The sequence below is a fragment of the Lingula anatina genome, chromosome 6 (genome assembly GCF_051362555.1).
Source record: "Lingula anatina isolate TDL-2025a chromosome 6, LinAna3.0, whole genome shotgun sequence".
Classification (NCBI taxonomy): Eukaryota; Metazoa; Brachiopoda; class Lingulata; order Lingulida; family Lingulidae; genus Lingula; species Lingula anatina.
In genome coordinates this window covers 20,524,036-20,548,106 of record NC_141772.1, presented here as the reverse complement: position 1 = coordinate 20,548,106, position 24,071 = coordinate 20,524,036, and the positions used below count along the sequence as shown (strand labels likewise).

General features: G+C 35.3%; 1 protein-coding gene across 2 annotated transcripts; it reads right to left on the bottom strand.

Annotated features, from left to right (window-relative positions):
* Window positions 1–4,176: 4,176 nt before the first annotated feature.
* LOC106181436 (uncharacterized) lies at window positions 4,177–23,008 on the bottom strand. Of its 2 annotated transcripts, XM_087015363.1 has the most exons (13): window positions 22,683–23,008; window positions 16,504–16,689; window positions 12,276–12,380; window positions 11,373–11,837; window positions 10,594–10,775; window positions 10,209–10,276; window positions 9,698–9,812; window positions 9,428–9,546; window positions 8,944–9,148; window positions 8,617–8,694; window positions 8,216–8,383; window positions 7,559–7,634; window positions 4,177–7,306 (listed from the first exon to the last, which is right to left on the bottom strand). In XM_087015363.1, exons 1-13 carry the CDS (start codon window positions 22,795–22,797, stop codon window positions 5,871–5,873), a joined length of 3,318 nt encoding a protein of 1,105 aa, XP_086871489.1. In that variant the 5' UTR covers window positions 22,798–23,008; the 3' UTR covers window positions 4,177–5,870. The 2 variants fall into 2 exon arrangements, with proteins under 2 accessions (XP_086871489.1, XP_086871490.1); XM_087015364.1 differs by lacking the exons at window positions 16,504–16,689; window positions 22,683–23,008 and adding an exon at window positions 15,048–15,199.
* Window positions 23,009–24,071: the final 1,063 nt, after the last annotated feature.

Here is a 24,071-nt window from a genome sequence, read left to right as displayed (position 1 = left end):
CACATTTGTTTACTTCGATCATTCCTTGGTGCATGATTTAGTCCTGCCATGGACTGTTTATTAGGCGGCTGCATGGGAGAACATCAGAAGCATGTGGCGTTTCACTGAGATGGAAAGCCTTAAAAGGTACATGTAACTCATGTTATTTGGGAAAGCAAAACACGTTCCTTCCTTTATGCCTCTTGTTCTCCAGTCACTTTCGTTTTGTAGAATATTAGCACTCTCCCAATCGGTTTTTTCCTGGTCCGTTAGAGCAAATGCAATGTTCCTTTTCCGTCGTTAAAACTCTAAATTTTGACGAAGGTCGCCAGTGGCATGTCAAAATATTTCGCGTGAATGATAAGTTTTTTCAGAGTTTGTGACAAAAAATGCTCTTGATATCTATTTTCTATCAAACCGATTAAACTTTTTATACACATTTCGTATTGCAATTGTTGGCTTGTATTACATTTTAAAATTATAAATAAAATTTGCAGGCTACCAAAAGTGGAGGTTTCCAAAAATGCCGATTGCAACATCCAAACCACCAGATGAAACACTTCTTCTTCAGGAGCGAGGGATCTTCTTGCAAGATAAGTTTGTAAGTTAATGGGGATCGACAACTTTAAGAAAAGCAGTTCTTAACTTTTATATATATATATATCTATATTATTAGTGTATTTTTTCTTATTATAGACTGTGAACAAAAACTGTATCCTTCTCAACTCGCAGAATAATAATCTTAGAGCAGTGTCTGTATATACAGAATTGGCAAAAGCGCCCATCACATTCCTAAACATCGCATCCCTTAACTTGTATGTACTGATAGCCAAGTGTCTAAATTAGTTATGAAATAATTCAAGTATATATTACTATTTCACTTTCCTTAAGAAAATGCAGAAAAATAGCATGGACAACCAACAATGTTAACATGTAACTTTACAAGGTGAAATAAATCATTATTACTTTAAAGTGAACATATTACATTTCATTTGTAGGCTGCAAAAAGGGATTTCCAGAAATGATGCCCGAAAGCAAACAACTTCAACCATAGACCAAATATCCAAGATGTGAAACACTTCATAGCGCTAGCAAGGAGCCCTGTAGCCACTTTTCATTAATGATTGGACGTCCTAGCAGTTTCGGTTTTGAAGGATACAACTTGTTCTGCAAACAAATATAGAGAATGAGCAATGGTAATGAAGAGCAATATGCTGACTATAATAGGAATACAATCTAATAATGGACTCGAGGCTTTTGGATAATAAAAATATTTGGGTTTCATTGGTCACAAACTTTTGTCGAATATAATTGCGCTAAGTTTTATTTTATACTTATGTAAGTGAAGTTTTATTTCAATGGCTGAAGGTCTGAATGATCATTCTTAATTCCATGCATTCCAATTGAATAAGATGAGGCGTGGTTATGTATGAAAATTTGTTAAGTCTACCTCTTCAGATACTTGATTATCATATAAATGATTTAAATTGAATATATAGTTGCTGTATACATTCTAAATGCAGATAGTTTTTTGCTCACAAAAGCATTAGTATTCCCACCACTTATGGTCGTCTGTGTTTTGTTTTAATCGTAGTGCAGTAGTCTTTTCCGAAATTTGTGCTTTTGATGATGTGGAGTTGTTTGTCAGTATGTCATTTGGGAAGGTCTTAACCAGCACACTAACCTTACTAACAAACCCTCACATCTTTGTAAAATCTGACTTGATGTAAACGCTTTTACATGAAGAGATTTTACATTGACAGCCTGTGCAAAATCTGCAATGAAATATTTTACATGATAAAATATTTCATTATATTTTTTGCACAGCCTCCTCTACTTGAGAGATGCTATCATCTCTCAAGGTAGAGATCACATTACTAACATTCAGATTTTCCCAAGTGTTATACTTGACAAATATATCCACTTCATCAGATATGCACCTTTTCTCCGGATCGACCAAATTCAAATTGAAACTTGCATGGACGGTCAAACAGTGATGTGAGGTGTGAAATATTTCGAAGCAAGCTTGCTTTATTCCTTACTTGTATCCATATAGGTAGTGTCGATTTCAGGGCAAAATGAAATTTTAGAAATTTGTATTTTGTACCGAGTTATGTCTAAGTTTAGTTTAAATCATTGAGATACCCGAGTTATAGTCATGTTACCTGAATTTGTTGGTGGTCTGTTTATGCATTTTATCATTTGAACTATAAGCAAGTTAAAAAAGATGCTTTCAGGATTAAGTGGCTTTATTTATGGCTTCATCCCATTAGATTTAGTTAGTCTCGCTTTGTGTTAAGTCTCTAGTAAATGTCTCAATTGGCTTTGTGTCTCTTTCGATTTCTGTATGATTTACTTTGATAAATTATAGTTTGTCTTGTATAGTATACATAGAGAATAGTTTGTAGTCACGAGAGAGTTTATTCAGTCACACTATGCTGTCTAAAACGGGACGATATTCTTGAACTGTAAGGCGCCATTAGAAAAATTGATTTAAAGAAAATATCCGGGCGTGGGCACTTTCCCGGCATTCCCCAAGAAGGGTTTAGACGGGTTTTTCCCCACGGCTCGAGAGCATCGGGTACCAACTTTCGACCATAAAACCAGCATTACTGGACTATCTGCGTTTCGTTGTTAGATGATAAAGACGGGAAAGGAAAATATAAACTTTCAGTAACACTACCATTTTTTAATCCATTGCGTTTATATGATTCATTAATGATTACTGAAGTCCTTTTGAAATTGAATGTAACTGTTCAAAATTGTACATTACAGTTGAATAAAATTTATACTCTATATTTGATTTACGGTTTTGTAATTACTGTTATGCCGATTTCTTCCATAAAACCGGACGAAGTTCAGTAATAATTAATTTTTGGTTTTAAAAACGATGTTGCGGTGTTACGTAACTTTCTCTCCGGGAATAACTCTTGCCGATGTCAAGACTTCAGTGAGTCGGATTAGTGCCCCAAAAGTAACAATCTTAAGAAAATTTCACTGTAGGTGCAAGAACCCAACACTTTTTGATGTTAGTTAAGGGGTATATTATATATTGCGGCGGATCCAGTATTTCTCAGAGGAGGGTTCTTTCTCGGTAAAAACATTAAAAAAAAATCAATCTGTGACGGAACGATTTTAATTAAGCATCAACAAGTTAATAATAAACTTTGTGTTACAGCACGTAAAACTTGGCAGATGAAAAGTAATGCCAAGTTATATAAAGAGACAAAAAAGAAAAGGTCCATCGAGGCGCTATTCAGGCTTGACCGGTGTTTTGGTGCTATAAATCACTTCAGTTAGTTTTGGCACAATGAACCCAAATAGAAAGAAATGGCCTTTACAATCACAAAGCGTTCGTTCATCAAGATATAAAATTATAATTTGATCTAAAAATACAAAAGGGATTTTCTTGGGGTACACGACCATTTTCCCATGCATAACAACTGTAAACGAATCAAGTCCGACATTCAAAGTTAGTCCATGGTCTTTTTATCTGAAAGATTTGGTCTTTGGTATTTGGTCTTTGATATATTACAGATATAAAGCCATCTATGGAAGTCATGGCAAGCATAGATTCCAGATTAACTGCGTTAACCTCTGTTTTGGTGGAAAATATTTCTGTGAGTTGTTTACAATGCATTTATTGTGAAATATGAATCTGATATGAACAGATATCCCTTTAGCAGATGATAACATTTTACTCGTTAGAAAAGTAATGTTTACTTAGTTTTGTACAATGTTACATCCCAAAGCAGGTTGAAGACCTGAAGCAAACAAGGCCATACTTTAAATATCATTTTATCCATTTTTATTTCGAGAAAATGAGAGAGAGAGAGAGAGAGAGAGAGAGAGAGAGGAATAGAACTTCAACTTTCTTTTGAGTAAAGGTTATTTTCGAATCATCTGAAAAAACTGATGTTCATTTTGAAAACCAGTTATGATGGATATAAACCGAGATAGTAGGAAAAAAAACCTGGCTGTTGGCACTGTTACTTCATCTGTGATCGAGACGGGAATAATCTGCATAATGTGCACCTAACCTGCTATAATTATTCCTGACCGAGCTTCTCCGAAATCTATAGAAACCCCGTTTGATTTGTGCAATTAGTAAGTTGATGACCATTAGCAAAAATATTAATATACCCCCCAACTCCTCTTTCAGTGGGGGGAAATAAAAAATAGGAAAGAACTATTCAGCACAATTAAAATAAAGAGCAAAATGTTATCAAATCCCGACTCTCCTTGTCAGTTTTATTGTCGAATAAAAAAAGGATTGACAACCTGATTCTTTCTAACATTGCTTGAGGAACTAAAGAGAGAGTGACAGGTTTTGATTTTTTGATTTCTGGAGCTCCTTTATAGTAAAGCACAATCTCTGACAAATCCAAACAATGCATGCATGTTTTAACAAGCGAGTTATTTAACTGTAAAGTCTGAACTGTTAATTTACCCAATGACAAGTTCCTTCTAACAAAATTTCCTTGAAATCAAAGTTTAACATTTATGTTGGCACTCACAAAAAGAAGCTCCAAATCTATTTGACATTAAGAGTTATTTAGGCCTACTTCTAGTAACTTAATCATTCTATAATACTATAATAGTTAACTACAACTGCGTAGAACATCTACTGACTAGAGGAAAATTGCAATTTTGTGGAGACAAAATTACCAGCCAATACATTTGTGATGCACAGCTTAGTTGTAGATGGTCCTTTGGCAAAATGGATAAAGATCAGTTTAATTTGTAAATGTACTTTGAAAAGTAAGTTAGTTTAAACTTTTTGATCAAAATGTAGGTCTTCTTTGCCCTATACTAATAATCAGTAGTAATTCACTTGAATGACATGCTGAACCTGTCTTATCACAAGGAAAATGTTTCATGTTTAATAAGACCAATAGTACAATGTAATTATAATAACATTTGACTATTACCAAATTATCCTGAACTGAACAAGTATAAATTTTTGGCATAATAGCTAATACCAACTTTCAGACTAAAGTTCTGAAAGAGGATCCAAGGTTTTTTTTTAAGTCATCTAAGATTTGTTGGATAGGATTATTTTCAGACTAACAAGCACTTGTGACACATCAGAATGTTAGTTGTCAACAACTAAATTATGACAACTGACAATTTTTGTCTAAATTTTCATAAATCCTAAGTATTCAATCAAATTCCCCCACATCTACTCCTTAACAATTATATCATTCAATTATCAGGAATCATATATAAAACATCAATTCAGAGTAACAGTTATGATTAAAACAGTTCCAATATATTTAACTTATTAACTTAAAAGGTAATGCCTTTTACTATGATCATGGCTATATGTTTCAATTACTAAAGAATGAATAAATCTGGTTATGAAGTTTTATTGCTTGAACTACATCATGTCAATGATCTTCACTTATTGCTCAAGAAAATCATCTTACATTAAAATGATATCACATTATTATCAATTTATTAATTTTCAACATTACAGTGATATCAAAATATTACAGACATCTTTCTAAGAAAAATAAACAATACATTCAACAACACACACACACACACACACACACACACACACACACACAAACAAACAAACGGTTAAGGTAATAACCTGTTAATAAGATTCTTCATTAAATAGCTGTACAAAGCAAAAGCACCAATATAGTACTAAGTATCTCAGTTCCTTTCATTAGTAAAGAAGCACCTTTGTACTCAATGGTGGACTGGGGGAGGGGGGACACTGCAGGGGCATCCTTCCCTTCAGCTAAGCTTTGTAGGCATCCCCTTTTCTACTCCCCCCTCACCACACACACACACACAGTTTTCCAAAATCCAAGATCTGCCTCTAAATGCTGCTCTCACATCAAAATGTAGAGAAATTAAGTCCCATAAAAATATTTTTTTTAAGGTGTGTTGGTTGTGTTGGTTTTGACAGACATGTGCGCCATGTCTTCAGTAACTGATGGCAAGTCTTTCTGCACCGACTGCATGAGTGCTTCTTTTCTCTGTCTCAAATTTTCCACAATATCTGCTGGCGAGCCCAACCTTGGCTTAGTGCACTCCAGGCCCAATTCTGGATTTTGAAAATGCGATGAGCCCAAAGCAGGATTTTGCACATAACCCTCATCTGCAACATACTCTGTGATGCAGCTGGTGTAATGATGATGCTGTGAAATGGCAGTTTTGTCCCCACTTTTGATTACATGCTCTTGAATATGCTCCGTGCTCTGGGCTTCAGCCATGGTAGAATCTGTGGCCAAAATCTCACTTTTCTGCTCTGCAAAATCAGTGTCTCTCTGCTGGTTGTCCTCTTTTTGCACAACAGCAGTGTCTCGTGTTTCAAATTGTTGAATGTCACCTATTTGACTTTGGCTTTCTTGGTGCTCTTGCAGTGCCATCTGGAGGCAAACCTCGTTGTAATATTCTGGATTATCCCCCACAGCCTGTGACCGAAAATTTTGACTTTGCTCAAGACCAGCAAAGAACACATTGGCATCTTTATTTTCGACTTCCTTCTGCAATTCAGCAACCTCGTCATAATACTGCTGAAATGCCTTGGGTAGTTTTTTCTTACGTGGCATAACTTCCTCAACTGCCATTTCTGATCTGTTAGTTGTTTCAGCAGGAGTGCAATTGGCTGTGGACTGTCTTGGTTGGGGTGACTGTGATGCCCCCTGCTGGATGAACTGAATTTCACTAAAATTTGGGATGTTTTCATAGTCATGGTGTACAGGGATATTCTCATAATGTTCAACTTCCAACTTTCGTCCATCTTTGAGAGGCTGTGCAGGCAGTGAAGTGGGGACAGAATTTTCCGTGGCCTTCTTTTCAACTTTCTCCTGCAGGTGTCCGTCAAGTGACTTAGCACCTCCATGTTGCTTCATAGCATCATAACTCATTTGGAGTTGTAATGGACTATAAGTTCTCAAAAGACCAGGCCGTTTTTCAGCTGTAACAAAATTTCCAGACTGGGTCTCTTTTTCCTTTGCAACATCATACTGTTTTTGTAATTCAAGAGGGCTCATGCTGCGTGGACCACCTCCTGTGCTGCCACCTACAGTGTCTTCTCCAATTTTCTTTTTATCATAGGCCAAAAAACGTTCATCATCTGCAGAGTGTGAAATATTGCCCTGATCAAACTTTTCTATTTCGGCCAATTTCTTTGGGTCACTGTAGAAAAAATTTGGGTCATCTGCATCCTTTGTAATGCTGCTCTCATTTACATAGTCTGGAACTTCCTGAAGCTTTTTCTCTGGGCTCACGTAACTATGATGGTCCATTTGGAAAGACCTTGAAGTGTCCTCATATGACATGTGAGAAGGAGCCGGTTTTTCATCCTCTGAAAAAGAAGGATTTTCAAATTTTACAATTCAGCTTCAAAGTAAAGTAAGGGTTCACCATGGCTTCCAATACACCATTATGTAAATCATTTCTATTTAAAAACTTTGACATAAAAAATCTGACTTTTAAACACATAAGAATCTGTTGACTGCATCATACATGTACAAGCAATGACTGAGAAATATTTTGTTGCAAGTCTCAATTCTTCATTTAAATAAATATCTTGAATAAAACATTGGAAATTATTTACCCTTTGAAGACCTTCTGTGTTGGAAGTATTTCTCTTTTTGAACATTCAGCTCTACATCTTCTAAACTTTTCAGAACCTAGAGATTTCAAAGAAAACAACATTAATTTATTAACTTGATGTACTTCTTACAAGCATTAAGACACGGCATCAGTCATAACTGAGTTACTGGTAATACTAACAAACTGTACACATTTACATTAAATGTGTCTCATCATTGGTAGTCCCTAGGGCACAGTTTGACTGTATGAAGGGGGGAGTGGTTGAAGTTTTTTTTTTCATCCCTCCCCTTCAACTTTCAAAAGTAAAAACTCGTACACGCTTGCACGTTTTAAAAATTATTCTGTGACAATAAGCTGATCTGTTCTTTTCTATTCTGTTATCTTTTTTATTTGGTTTATTCTTTTATATTAAATGTTTTGAGATAGGAGGAAGAATGGAGGGATACATATTTTATTCATTTCCAAACAAGGTCTGAATCTCCCAATTTCAATGAAGTTATCCGACAATGGAACTACCTAACTAAAGTTGACTAAAACTTAGGTCTAAAAATTTAGACCAAATTAAAAGATCCCTGGACTATAGATCCCTCTGAACAGACATTGCACCTGACTGTCTATGGCCATCGTTTACTTTAACTTTATAACTAAAAATCCACACCTCTGACATTTCAGGCCTCTCTTTCTTCTTGGGCATAATGCAGTAATGACCCAGCTTCATGAGCTCAACAAATATGTCATCTGGCCAATTAGCAGCTTTGTGGTCTTTTTCTTTCAGCAACTCTTTGTCATCATTCACCATGTCCAAAACTTCTCCCATGTGATCTTTCTGAAAAATACGAGAAAGATTTGTCAGAAATGACAAAGCAGATTTTTTAAAATCTGATACCAGAGGCAAAAAAATCCTGTAACATCATTTAAAGGACCTATTTGTTTTTTCTACTAAACAAAATTTAAATATACACTTTAATAAAATCATTTTTGCTATGATGTAATTTCATTTTTTTTTCAACATTTTCTAATTGAAAAACCCAGACTTTTTATGATTTTTATGATTCCTACCAAATATTTTGTCATTCGTCTCCCTTTGTGTTCTTTTTCCTCAAATGGTGGTTTTCCAGAACACGCCTCAAAAATAACCTAAAAAATTGCCAAAAAAACAAAAAAAAAAATGAACTCGATATAGAAATCACAAAGCTGTAGTACAGTTTTCAAAGATGTGAAAATGCAAACTTAAGTCTTAGCTGCAAGTGTACTTTCAACAATAGTTCTCAAATTTCTAACTGAAATTATCTCTAAAAACTAATATATAATCTCAATAAACAACACCATCACGACTTTCGGTGACGATTTAATAAAAGAAAACAATTCAACAGATCACAAACGTACCACTCCGAAGCCATATGTATCTCCCTTCACAGACAACTGATAGTTACGAAGGAATTCAGGGGGTGCATATGCCAGAGAGCCAAATATGCCAGCATCTTGCTGTGTAATGTGAGTGTATTTCCCCTCACTCCCCTTCTGAGCCTCTTGAGCAATTCCAAAGTCCCCAATACGGGCCTCGTAGTGTTTGTCCAGCAGTATGTTTGCACTGAGATAAGAAAATAATCAATTGACCTATTAAATTAGCTTACAGAATCTTCATAACATTTTGCATCTTTTATTTCATCATTCAAATACATCTGAGCCTAAAATAATAATCTTTTATCTTGAATACTTATTCAGTTTCATCAGGTTGGATTCAATTCTGAACATGTCAAAAACACGGGAGATAAAAGAGAAACAAGTTATGGGCCCCCTTTTCTCCCCCCCAAAAATGGTAAATAAATAAATAAATAAATATTTTACAAAAATCTGTTCAGTGCCTCACCTCTTCACATCCCCATGAATGAGGGGCTTATCCAGGGCAGTGTGTAGGTATTGGAGGCCCCGTGCTGCTCCTTTCAGTATGGAACATCTCTGGTGCCAGGAAAGGGGCTTAGTACCATCCTGAAAAGGAATTCAAGTCTGAAATAAATTTTTTATCCACGAAAAAAGTGAAAAAAACAATGTTTCATCATAAAGTCATCAAGCTATTATTTTGAATTAATGGCAAAGGTGATTGTGAGGTCAAAGACAAGAGTTTTTCCTACAAACTCACCTTACAGGCCAGCCTATCTTCCAGGGAGCCATTGACCATAAACTGATAGATGAGGCACACTTCTGGTCCATCCAGAGAGTAGCCAATCAGCTGGACTATGTTGTCATGGCGATACCTAGGTGGAAATGTAAACAAATTCTGGTCAGCACGATGCAAGATAGGTGCACTGTAGTTCTTTGAAGAACTGGGCATGTATGGAAGAGTTAGTTTGGCAATTTCAGTAAAATTATTAATCAGCACTTGTCTGTACCAATATTTATTATAAAGAACGGTAGACTTCCTATAACTCAGAAACTTTTCGAACCAGAAAATATGTTCTAAGTATACGAAAATTGGATTATGCAAGGTGTTTAAGTTTAGCTAATACCAAAAAAAAAAAAAAAAAAAAATCCATTTCGCAAGACTTATTTGAGATAATTGATAAATCTAATTACAATGAATTATGCAGTCAAATTTATGTCAGTTTTCATGGTAATAATTGCCAAAAATAAGGCAAAAAGGATAAACTCACATGAGCAAAGACTTAATCTCCATATGATGGTGTCTCTGGCGTGCTTGCTCACCTTCAAACTGTCTTTGCTGGAATTAAATGAGAAGAGCTGACATCACTGAAATATCTTTTCTTTTTCAGTAATTTATAACTGAGCCTCATGGGGCAAATTGTCATTGTCATGACAATGATCTTTTTTTTCTATGTAGTGAAAATATCCCATCTGGATACCTAACTTATTATATTAATCATGGCAAGTCTTCTGTAAAATGCTCTTAGACCAATACTACTAACTTAGTCAATTTCACATAGTCATCTATCTTTTTGAGCTTAAGTCAAAGACTCCTTATGAATTAGCTTCCAGATGACAGAACAATACCCCTCCTGCATGCTATTATATTCGTACCTGTAATAATCTTTTGATTGCAAATGCCGTCTTCCTCAGAGTGCCTTTGTAAACTTCTCCAAATGTTCCTTTTCCTTGGAGGTTGTGGTCTGCAAACCCATCTGTGGCCCCCACTATCTCTTTGTAGGAGAAATGTGGGGTCACTGAGTATGCAAACTGGGTCAGTTTATCATACTTCTTGGCTTGAAAAAGAAAAGAAATTAAACATTACACTTATCAAAAGAGTAAAAAATATCTATGCGACAATCACGTGAAAACTGTGATTAGCTTGATTTTCTGATAAATATTACTGACAAACATTCAGAGCTCTTACCATCTAACGTACACAAATTATTTCCTCTTATTTTCTACTATACTGGTACATTTCATACCAAATGTGACATTTTTCTGAACTCTTTTTAACACAATAACAATTCACAAAATCAGATTTTTGAAAATTTTATTGTTTGGGATGAGAACGGGAGTCATGTTGAAGACTTGGATATTGTGTTCATGTATTTTTGTAAATAAATATCATTTTCTTAATAATAATAATAATAATAATAATAATAATAATAATAATAATAACTAAAAGATGTGCCACCATACCTTCTTCCTGAGGGATTAAATCAACTCAAATTATTTCTGAAAAGGTTTTATTTATTTATTCATTTATTTTTTGGTGTGGAAATTAAATAGTTAAAAATCATCAATAATAATAATAATAATAATAATAATAATAATAATAATAATAATAATAATAATAATAATAAAATTAACAAAAACATGTGCTGTCGTACCTTCTTCTGGGCAGGACAGAGACGAACCCTCACTGCCCACAGACTGAATGGACTGGGGTGACTGCCTCTGTGTATAACCCGTGGAGGGTTCAGTGAAGTCACACTCCGACTCCTGAGGCTCGTGAGGGAGAACCCTGTTCTTCATCACTGGCAGTGCATTCTCGTAGTCTAACTCCTCGTTTTCTTGCGACTGCGGGTGCATTTTTCTCATCTGGTGTGGATTCTTATTTGGGTGACAAGGATAGGATGGCTGCGCCTCACTGAAGAGAGGAGACAGCATGTCTTTGATGGATTTTTCATTTTCGTAAGAAATATCTTTCAGCTTGTCTTCGTTCATGTTCTGGTCTCGGTTGTCTTTGTGGTAGCCATTTTGTAGTGACTGAGCTGACGCTGGCTGGCCTACATTATGGTAGGTGTAATCCAAGGTTTCATCATTCTCCACATTCTGTGGTGGCAAAGGAAGGTCTGTAAAAGATCAGATGATGTTTTTTCTTCAGTTTATTGTAATACAGTTAATAAAATTATTACTAAAACAACCATAGGAAAAATACCTATTTAAGAATTGTATAAATTTTACTAATTTTATAATACTTTGTATAAAAATATTATTTTGAAATTTCTAACTCAAAATAAATACTACCATTTCTATTTTAAATCGACTGAACTAAATTGTGCATATGATCAAACACTTCTAATTATGCTTTTGCTGCAAATTTACTGTAAATCTGCAACAGAGCTCAATTTTATGGTAAAATACCTTATAGCAAATTTACTGAAAGTTGGAAAGTTTCTAAAGGCTTGGACTTTTGTTAAAAGGAAGTTTAAAGAAACACGAACAGAAGTGTCATAAGACATTGTTTCAGACAATGTGTATTCCAAACATTACACATTTTAATCAATTACTTTCATCAAAACTTTTATTGGAACATCTGCTCAGACTGCTGTCGCTCCTCTCAAACAAATTTCCACTGAAGTCTTCGTCCATTAGGCGGTGGTACTCTTCTGGCACTGAGGAAGGAAAATAATAAAATATGTAATTTGATAACTGCTGAGTCGGGCCTTGTGTTGGTAAATAATTGATATCAAAAAAGTTACTGCAAAGGAAACCAATCTCAATATAATTGCAGGTGCTAAAATGAGACAATACCCTTTTCATACTATACAAATCTGGGAAATCAGAATGCATAGTGAGAACAGCACCTAGCTACTCACCCATAAATTACAAGGATCCAATGTGATAAGGAAATGGAAAATGCCAATAACAGTGACATGTTATTAGGTCATTAATGTCTACATTTAATAAATGCCTTTCTCCTAATTGGCTAAAGGTGTGAGAGTAGAATCATAAAAGACATACTACTGTCAAACAGATCTTGTCTTATAAATTCTTTCTTGCATGACCATGACAATGGTGTATTCTCATAAACTGGTTACAGTTTAGAGAGGTTTCACAATTTTAACCTGGAGAGGAGACTCTCTCCATGATAATTTGAATCAATTTTGCAAGTTTCAGAAGCTGTTGGGTTGTTGCATTAAATAATTGATCAAATTTTATAGCATTAGTATGACGACAATAACTTATCTCTCACTCTCTCACATATATACACAGATTATACACATACTACTTAGTTTATTGACCACTTCATTTTATGTTTCAATTTGGATTATAGGATGCTTGTTCCACATCAGTTTCTTCATATTAGCAACATACGGCATAATGCTTGCATAGTAACCAATTACTGGTTTAACAATAGGATGAATGACATAAAAACAGCCTGTGTGTTTCAAGATTTCAGCAGCAGTTTCCTAGAATAAAATACCTGGGACTATTTTAAAAAAGAAAAAATAAACAACAAAACAAATAAATAAGAAAAATTTTAGCCCAAAAAGTATAAACCAAAATTTCAGTTTAATTTCACACAAGATAATTCAGGGCATGTAGTAGTCCAATTTCATGAAACACTGTGTCTGTTTTATAATACAAAAGACATGGCTAATGTCTCAGAATAACACTTACTACTTAACTGAACTGGACCAATATGGATTTATTTAAAAGTGAAACTGACCAAAATTAAATTAAATTAAAGGGAAACCATCCCTGTCAACTGAGACAGTGCACCTTCGACATCCCTAATCCCTCACAGAGCTGTAATTAAATTATTAAGTCTCAGGAGAAACATTACCTTGGCATGGTAATTACTTTAAGTTTAGTGGGTTCATTCATGTCATCGGCCACTAAGACAGCTGATCAAGAGATACAGACAAGCCCATAACAATGGTTATTGAGTAAAGCTTTCTTAACTTACTCTGTCCATGAACACATCACTTTTTCATATTAAGCATTATATCTCAACATTACAGCTGTACTGATATGTTTTTAGAGACTGACGACTCATTTGTCCTGCTATCAAGTAGTAATATTTTAGAGAGTTCTGCAGGGGCAGATAGAGGCTGTCTTCCGAGTCTTCCAGAAAACTGTCAGATTTTTGAGTTTACATTGACAATTATCTAATTTTTTCTATTGGAAGGCAGTCAAAATTGGAGGATGGATCTACAAATATAATTTGAAAGGATGTCAGAAAATATCTCTGGGTCCACCCCTGGTTTTACCCCCACCCATTCACACTCCCCATGAACAAACGCCATGTGACGCCAGTGTCTGACATTAACTTCTGTCCACACAGGAGGACTTGTGAAAGGACTTGTGAAGTCCTCTGTACATGGTAACTGCTTAGTAGAACCTCTAAAAACACACCTGTGGAACTGGTACTGTTAACTTAAGATTTACGCTCGTTGAGACAATAAAAGTCTTCAACCCAGACTTAAAAATTCTCTCTCTAGCACATGAAAACAAAGCAGACTCCAAATAGCTCATCATCTAGTAACTCCAATTATCTTTTGTCTAGAACAAATGGTGTGAAATTTATATTCTGAAATGCATGGATTTTATTCTTTATTTTTCATATAGCCAAAGCGAATACATTAAGCATATTTTCTTTTAATGATATGTTTAGTATTAATGCTTTAAGGACAAACACAGAAGCGAGGAAAATTAATATACCCTATCGAAGTTTTCTCAAAGTAGTAAATTCCCCTCTACTTCCTGATTCATTAAAGAGGTAGTACCTTCAGGTAATGTACAGTATCCCCAGCAAGTACATTTGTTTTAACATGCAAACGACTCATTACTCTTATTGACACAGGTTAGTATTTCAAGGCCATGCATACTAACTTAATAAATCTAAACAATCACCATATCAATGTTTTGATTAAGAATTTTGATTCTTATTGTTAAAACAATTTCAACTAAATTTGATTTGTTATATTAGTTCTTCCTGCACTTCCTATGACAACAATTCAAACTGATATATTCATAAAAACATTTCTGAAAATCATTCACCTTCAAATTGATTACATTACTATTTTGAGTTACTAAAATAGCTAGTATATATCAGGTAAAATATTGCTCTGGCCAGTGACATAATTTTTTATCAACTCGTACAGTACACTGGTCAAGAAGTTTACATAAGTCCATGCCTCAAATAACAATGACAAATCACACCTCAACATAACAAGGAAATGTAGAATTTCAACAACTGAAACAATATACAAGACAGAGTTCTCTTCTGGACTCATTAATAGAACATAAGTTGTGATAAAATCAGGAAATCGTACCTTGTGGGAATCTAAGTCTAGTGCTTGCTTTGTCCATTCTGATTACTCCTAAGGGTTCGGTGTAGTAGTGAAAGTTACTTCCTTATCAGCTATGGGCCAGCATTTCAGCCAATGGGCATTGCTTATTTTAAGGGGAATCCCCTCTGAAATCCACATCTAGGTCAATGCTTTGGTTTTTTTTTTTTTTTTTTTTTTTTTTTTTGTAGTTGAAAAATATCAACAACTCCTTATTGATTTTTTGCATTTGAATTTGGGTTAGACTAAATAAAATATAACACCTACTTCCGGGTTTAGGACAACAACAACAAAAAAAAAAAAAAAAAAAAAAAAACTGGAATTTCCCTTAAGTTTAGTAATTCCTTGATCTTGAAATACATGGAGATAGAATAAAATGTCATAAGCTGTGCATCACTAGAGAATGGTTGCATTCTTTTAGGATGATAAGAACATAATTACAAGTATATTCAGGGGTTGAGGTGGATCAACACCACTTCTATTGTACACCAAATTAAAGTCATAAACATCAAACAAGATTTGAACATTTTGCACATTTATTGGAAATGAATGAATGCTTAGATGTTGATACAAGATGAGGCACACTCATAATATGGGACTTGTGTACAAAAAAAAAAAAAAAAAAAAAATTGGGATAGTTGTGTCTTCTGGGACAATCATCAAATTTGGGGTATTTTGCCAGAATGTGAAATATTAAGCGAAGAGTTATATATGACTGGATTTTACTTAGCAGCCCCTTTAATAATGAAACTGCTCTGACAATCCAAATTTTGTCTTTTAGGGTTTTTTTCCCTAACATCTATATGAACCATTGTATCAAGTATATTCCGCAATTCTAATCAGACAATGCCTTCACAGTTGTTAATGACAACATCATATCACATAGCTCAAAGCTAAAATAACCCATATATTTCACAGCAGAAAGCAGTAAATGGGCCATACAACTGCTCTTATCAGTTAAAAGACTCCTAAATGCACATTTCACATGCCTCGCTAGTCTATCTGCCAGTACTTAATAACTTGGGTAATATCTGCCATTTGTTTGTTTTTTCCAGGCTGTTGCTCTGATGTCTTACAAGAATATGATGTTAATATCAGCTATGGATATGGACCTGAGGGAGGAAGAGAAAGTGGCATTTCTCTGACTAGTTATCAGTCGCATTTCATCAAAACTGTGCGCTGATAAAGCGTCTGTCAATTTCATTTTCTTTGTTTCAGTTTCTATTTTCGATCATAGCAAGTAGAAGTAGAAAGAAAATTTCATTGATTATGGACAATTTTGAGTTGGAAAAATGTCAAATCTGTTCTGTTTTTATTCATTCAATATGTGACTCTCTTAACACTCATATATTCATTTTATCAAGTTCTTTTACTATGTAATACTTTTTACACAAAAAAATCTTTTCTATGAAGATTGATGTTAGTCTTGACATTGTCTTACCTAAATCTTTCAGCAGTTGCATCTCTCTACAACGTCTATGGTTTGCCAGCAGTTTAAATAGGGTTATAATGGAAGGATTTCGATGTCCCCAGCTTGTCAGCAGTTCGTTGGTCGGGCTCCCGCCTGGACGCATGTAGGCGTTATTGAATAGCAGTATATCTGTCAGTGCATATTGGAGATCCCCAGCTGAAAGACAGAATGTTTTGGTAATTTGAAACGATTAAAGAAATCTATCCTATACAGGATTTTCATGCCAAATTGAATTTTCCTACATAAAAAGCAATTTTCTCCTATTCACAAATCACTGTTTGACTTTTCCCTGCAGAGAGCTTATTTGAAAAAGAAACTGATATCCCTAAAATAAAACAATAAAATAAAATAAATATGCCTCTTTCACTCTAGGTGACTTGACTGAAGTGGAAATATAAAGAGTAGAAATCAGGACCCCCCCCCCCCTCCTCCTCCCCCATAGGGCCATATCTATTTCCTTTTACCGGTAATTCATCTTCCTAAAAGAAGACATCTAAGCCACTTAAGCTGAATGCAATTTAGCAAGAAACCCCTCGGAGATGGGTCTATCCTGCTATGATCGATGTAGGCATGGGAACAGGGTCTAAGTATCATTTAGTGGCTGTGTCAGCTTCCATGACCATTTTACATAAAATGAAGTAATTCAAATAGATGTTTCCTTTAAACCAAATAATGTACAATGGAGTTTCAGTCAAATCAAATCTTTTAGCCAAAAGATTACTTTGTTCACATAACAGTTTACATTTTTTTTCAGAACAATTTATTTCTTTTAGGGTCAAAACACGGTAACGGTGCCATGGGTGTCAAATTTTTTTTTGTTTCATTGAAATTTAAAATTGTTACATTTTTGTAGAAAACAAATCAAATTTTCAGATAATGTAAGTTTCATTGATATACTCCCAGTACTTTTTCTGTGAGCCACTGGGAAACATAAAGGAAAAAAAAAAATTGTCTCTGACGGGACACATGGTCATATTGGCCTGAGTCAGATATTAGGTTGTTTTTTCAAGTTTTTATCACCCAAATATGTTAAACTAATCAGAAGTAATAGTTTAACATAGAAAACTGCCACCTATCACTTATTTTGAGTAAAAAATTATTTAGCACTAGGAGTGGTGTGTCCCGTCAGAGACATTTGACTTCGAAAAGTTTTCATATTTTCCACATCTGGTAGGTTGTATAAATGAAACTTAAAATCCTCTTTTCAATAATGATAAGTAATGATTATAGCTAAAAATTACAAAATTAAAACAATTTACAGTGAATTTATTGCCACATTTTATCATTGTCTCTGACGGGACATTTTCTGTCTCTGACGGGACATTTTCTGACAGATGTGAAACACGAGGTTTTACATCTTCAATTGAATCATTTTCAAATGTTCTGGTGTGTTACATTTCTTATTTTTCTTTTGCAACTGATCATTACTGGGTAATTCATTAACCATTGCTGATTATTAGCTAGGTTGACTGTCAGTGATTAGGTGTTGACATGTGCCGTCAGAGATCATGTCAGAGCACTAGAACTGTGAGCAGGTCATTCTGTTCACTGCATGTGCATGATTTAGAAGAGAGTCTGAAGGAGACCTCCAGCTCCAACCATATTTTATGGTATCTGATGAACTGCATCATAACAAACAGCCCGTCTTCACTTGTAATAAGGCCATTCTTGAAGACCTCCAACACCAGCATTCATTCAGCAAAGTCCATTACTGGTCAGACGGAGCCCGAGCCCCCAGTCAATTCAAAAGTTGGTTTTTACTGTCTAAACATGGTACTATCATGAGGGAGATTTTGGTATGGAGCGCAGTGGTACTTTTTATACCACTGCCCATGGCAAAGGACCAGTGGATGGGATCGTAGGGGAAATGAAACATCAGGTTTGGAGAGCAGTGCTCCAGAGAAAAATGGTTGTAGACACACCTTATCAATTCTATTTGGCTGGCAAAGAATTATGCCCCAATGTCAACATAATGCACCAGTCTGCAGCAGATATTGTAGCAGCTACCGCGCCCATCAGCAGTCGCTGGGAAAACTGTCCATCTGTTCCAGGAATTCAACACTTCCAACAGCTTCAGCCCCAGCCCCAGACCCGTGGACATGTTCTTGTGTCAACCAATTCTTTGTACCAGCAACCCTCTTAATATGCTAAACTTATTCATATGACTGTGGACTTAGATTTGCCTGCACATCCGCACTATGACAATGTTGGTCAAGGCACAGCTCAGTCTCACCAGGGAGATTTTGTCATTGCGGAGTTTGCTGCCAGGAAAGGAGTAAAACAATTCTTAGGTCAGGTCATCCATGACACTAAAGACGGCAAAGTGAAAGTCAGTTTCTTACGTACTGAAGGTTCTGGCAAAAGAAACTTTTTGTACCCTGCCACAGAAGACAAAGCATGGATTCCCATAAAAGATGCAAAGGAAGTCCTTCCAATGCCTAGCATAGACACTCGTGGACTTAACTTGTTTCCATCACCTGTTAAGGTGACTGGTTGAAAAAATCTCTAAAGTGCAGAAAAGATATGTGTTCTAAGACTAATTAAAAAACAGGAATTATTATGTGAACTATCATGGACAATGTTGATTGATATTGAGAAATAGCAGTAATGGACAGTGGATTACACGAAAATTATACTGTGCCTTATCGCTGTGTCATGATAATTAATTAATGTTCTAAACATATTGCATCTGGTGATTTTTCTAATGTACAGAAATGCTATTTTGCAATAACCATCAAGTAAGATTCATTGGATACAAAAATGTGGCTTTTTAAACCTCTTTTCTAAGATTTTTCAATAGTGCCCAAAAGTGTCCCGTCAGAGACGTCCCGTCAGAGACAGTGACTTTTTACACTTAACAGCCTATGCTGCCAAGGAAAGTAAACAAAACTGGCAACTGGCAAAAATAGCACTTGTCTTTAACTTTATGTTTATTCAGATTCTGCATATATTATCACGGCGGGATTGGGGATCAGATCCACCGCGACATGGTCCAAGAATAAATAAGCAAGACTTAGAATATATTTCCACAAAGTCCGGTTCTCCAAAATGTTTCTTCTCTACTTTCATTGTTGATAGGGTGTTCACCTCGCTGGTCCTCATTTTGGTATCTGTGGAATGGTTTTCTACTTTAAAGTAATAGACAGTTCTTCATTCACCTTACTCACATTGTACATAGATGGTACTTGGTCAACTTCCAGTAGAATATTAAAAATATCTGCTGGTAAGATATTTTGTCTCCCAAGTCTTTCCATCTTCGTTGCGAGAGGTACTGGGGAAGTTAAAATGCCTAAGGTTCTCCAACAGTTATCACGGCGGGATTGGGGATCAGATCCACCGCGACATGGTCCAAGAATAAATAAGCAAGACTTAGAATATATTTCCACAAAGTCCGGTTTATTCCTGGTTGAGAGCTGGGACCTCCAGTCAGCTTGTTCAGCTGTCTGGTGTGGCCACGTCCAGTCTTCTTCTCTCAGAGAATACATGCAAGTTATATAGCCTATCTGAACAAAGGACAATAAACAATGAACTTAATTACAGGTAGGAGATGACTTATGATTAAATTATAATTTATGAGTGTGGTCGGAGACATCTGGCTAGGTTACAGAGAGACCACTGTCTGACCATTTCCTTTGAAGCCAAATGACACATCCGACCCATTAATTTTACAATAATTCAGTTGTGATAATATCTCCACAGGCAACATCCAGGGACGTTGAATATGTTGACAACTTGCACAAACCTTGACCTTAATCTAATGTTTATTTATAAGCAACAAAAATAGGGTACACCACTGTTACCAACAGGAACGTAAAAAAATAGCTCCCATGTTCAAACACGCAAACCGTGAGAAAGGCCTAATTTTATCAAATGCTGAAAATATTTTGGTTTGATAAAAATTAGTATATATATATATATATGGAAACATGTAACAACTCTCAACTCTCTCTCTCTATCAAATACACACATGCACACCTAAACAACATATTTCATAGATAATAATCAACGACAACAACAGAAAAAAACTGATTGTAATCAAGTGCACAAAAATTCTTTTGATATACAGTATACATAAATAAAAGAAAGCAATCCTGGCTTAGCCTGCACTTAATGTTAATGTGAATTTAACAGACCAATAGTTTTACTTCCCACATACTAGCTATTATACAGTGATTTTCCATTAGAAGGCAGAAGGAAGTACCTGTTCTTTTGAATGTATTGAAAAGTTCAAAAACAATCAGATATATGGCTGGTTTCAGATCAGGAATAATATACAGGGAAAATAGTCCACCTGACAGCAGCAAACAACCGGATAGCTACTAGTAATTAATATAGCACCTTAGACCCCATTCCCATAGATTTTAGATCGCTCTATCCCTGTGGGGAGTTTCACTAGACTACTGTCAGCTTAGCTGGCTTAAGCATCTGTCCCGCCTACTAAAAGTTGTAAGGGGGTAATTAACTATGGTGCAGGCTCGGCTGACTGCAATTTAGCGTGAACCCCCAGGGAGTTAGGTCAATCTAAATCTAAATCTCTGGATCGATCTAAATCTCTGGGAATGCACCCTTAGAATGCATTCCCAATGAGGAAAGATCTATCTTTCTCCAAAGGAAGCATATGGCTTAAAATTTAAAGGCACACTGTATCCTTTTTCCCTTCCTAACTTGTTTAAATTGTGAAAACAGCATATGGAAATATCAATTTAACATTTAAGGGTAAGTCGGTTTGGTTGTGACTGCGACCAAAATTGTACTTTGTGACAAAATGAGTTCTTTGAATACTGAAAGACATTAGAAAGTAAGATATGAAGTGAGAAAGACCCTTAAGAGGACAATGACTGCCATTAATTATCAGTAAAAACATGATGGGCATTATTAATTTGATCTGAAAAAGGTGCTGCAAATCAATGTTGATCACACCCAAGACTGAGAGCCTTACAAATGAAAAAAAATGTGAAAAACATGGGAAGCTTACTGTACAGCAATATGGTTTTGTCTGAAAGACTGAGGGATACTAATCACAGTCTTGTGCTGAGAATCCACTTCTTGTTAGAATAGAGAGTGACATACATTCCTGTGAAGTCAGGGGCAACCAGAGATATGAATGGCAAGGTTTAATGGGAAGCCACACAAGCAAACAAACCAGATATCAACACACAATTTCATTCTGAAATATTCTAATGAAAATGTTCACATTTGTACTGTACACATCTGTTAATTAGTGTGTTATATGTAACACATATGAAAATTATGAGACAGTTTTAAAATAGATGCATTTATATGTTACGAGATGTTCCCTGATTTAGATATCAACAACTGAGAGATTTGACTTCTCTCAGTAGTTAATTGCCAGTAGGTAATAATAACATTAAAGATTAAGTAATTCTTATACAGCACATTCCATAATGGCCCAATGCTCTTCACAAAAATGATAAAGAATATGAAGATTTGCGAACAAATTTTAATAATTAACCATATGATGACTGAAACTTATAACAACCAACATATCAAAATACTTTGATTATAAAAATGTAAGGAATATTGCATTATGTCCTGTTTAAGAAAGACAGGATGACTTTAAAAATTTTTTTTTTTTTTTTTTTTTTTTTTTTTTGTCGGGGGGGGGGGTTATATGCCTTTAATTATTGGTATGAGGGGGTGTGATTATTAAGCAGATGTTATGTGACTACACTTGGGTTGAGTGGTATTCAATACACATTATTACTTATGATGATTACAAGACAGGCAATAAGCTGCTCACATGTCCCTTAATACCAGGAAGTTAAAAAAAAAGAACTTCCTTTGTCGAGAAAATAAACACCAGAATATTCTTGATTAAATCCATCTGCTTCTAATGTTTCCATCCAAGTAGGACAATTCCACTCTCAGATATTAGGCTTGAAATCAACTTGTTTTTAAAATAAAATTCATGAAAAGACTAGTACCATACGAGCGACATCAGCACATTACATACGCGGTTAGCAAAATATGTAGGAAAGTGTTAACATACACTTTGCTACGCTAAGAACTTCCTGCTTCACTTCTATAAGACTAATACAGAAGAACTGATAGAGTTCCACGAACACGTAAGGAAATGCATGTTATACCTCCCCAAATCAAAATTTACACCCAAAAGAATAAGAACATACCTAGATCTTCCCATCCTTTATCGGCGTCGAGTGCTCTACAGAGTTTTAGTCGAATTGGATATGGTATATCTGGGACATATCGCGGAGCTTCTTCGCCAGCCTGCCGGCCAGCCATGGTGGTGACCTAATTACTGCGTGACGTCACAGTGCCTGTGTTGTTGTGCGTCTTAGAAATTACAGATGTATTTTTTTTTTTTGTACCTTTCGGTCTAAAGGTGCTCTGTGATGTTAAATTTGAGTTGGTTTAATGAAATGAGAAATACGTCGAGCAAAACTGTGTTACCCGTCTGTTCGAAGCGATCCTTGCCGTCCTCGCTCCGCTTGATCCTCGGGTGCAAGTGTCCTACAGAAACATTTTGTAGGCTACTAGACTGTAATTAAGTGTCCTGCCAAAATATTTTGGTTAATCACAAGACGCACCTATTTTGGAAGACGTGCCAATTTTGACATGGCACGTGACAGTGTGATCTTCTGATGGTTTATCTACAGGATGTTTTTCACAATAAATAAGCCGTCAGGAAAGTGCTTTGTTTTGCATAAAATCTTGAATCCTACGCTTTGCCTCGTGACGTTGTTCATTTATAAAATTGTAGGTCTATTTTATTTTGTATTTTGTTTTAGGGCAGTTTTTTATCATATATGAATTAAAGCGAAAGATATAAAAAAAATGCCTTGGCCTTGTTTGGTGTAGTTCTATTGTTTCTTATATTATTTATTTATTATTTTGATAGTTAGTATGATGGGTTTATCTGAACGCTTCCATGTCCTTTTTGACGTTTATTATCTTTATTATAGTTTTTGATTAATAGGCTTTATTAGGTTTTAGGTTTGATATGTAGTACTACTGTAAACAACACTGAGACGTTTGTGTAGCGTGGTTTTAAAAAATGAATAATTAGGCCTATATAGTTTATCCAGATGTACATGTAGGCCTATATTTTCATCATTGATGTAACCACAAACAAGATTTCCACTTACAAATTTTATCTTTTTCTTGAAATTCCTATATCTGCCAAAACCATTGTTCTAACAAAACTTAAGTTTTTACTGTCCAAAGGAAATTGGAGCTTTGGAGTCGCCTTGACAGCCGCTGAGAATAGTCTACACAGATACCCCAACTGCTAAGATTTGTGGAATGGAATGGTAGTAGTTACATTGCGGTAGAGAAGCCAAACGCAACCGTAGGCCTACAAATTTAGCCCGTACTGGCCAGGGCCTTTTAGCCGGCTTGTTTATTTCATAAAGAAAGGATTTTAAAAGTTTGGGAAAATGTTTGAATTCTGACAATTTTCTGTTTTTTATCATATCATTAAAACTGACGTATTATTAATTATGTTAAATATATGGTATTTCACTCATACCTTAATTGGATAAAAAAGATACACGCCA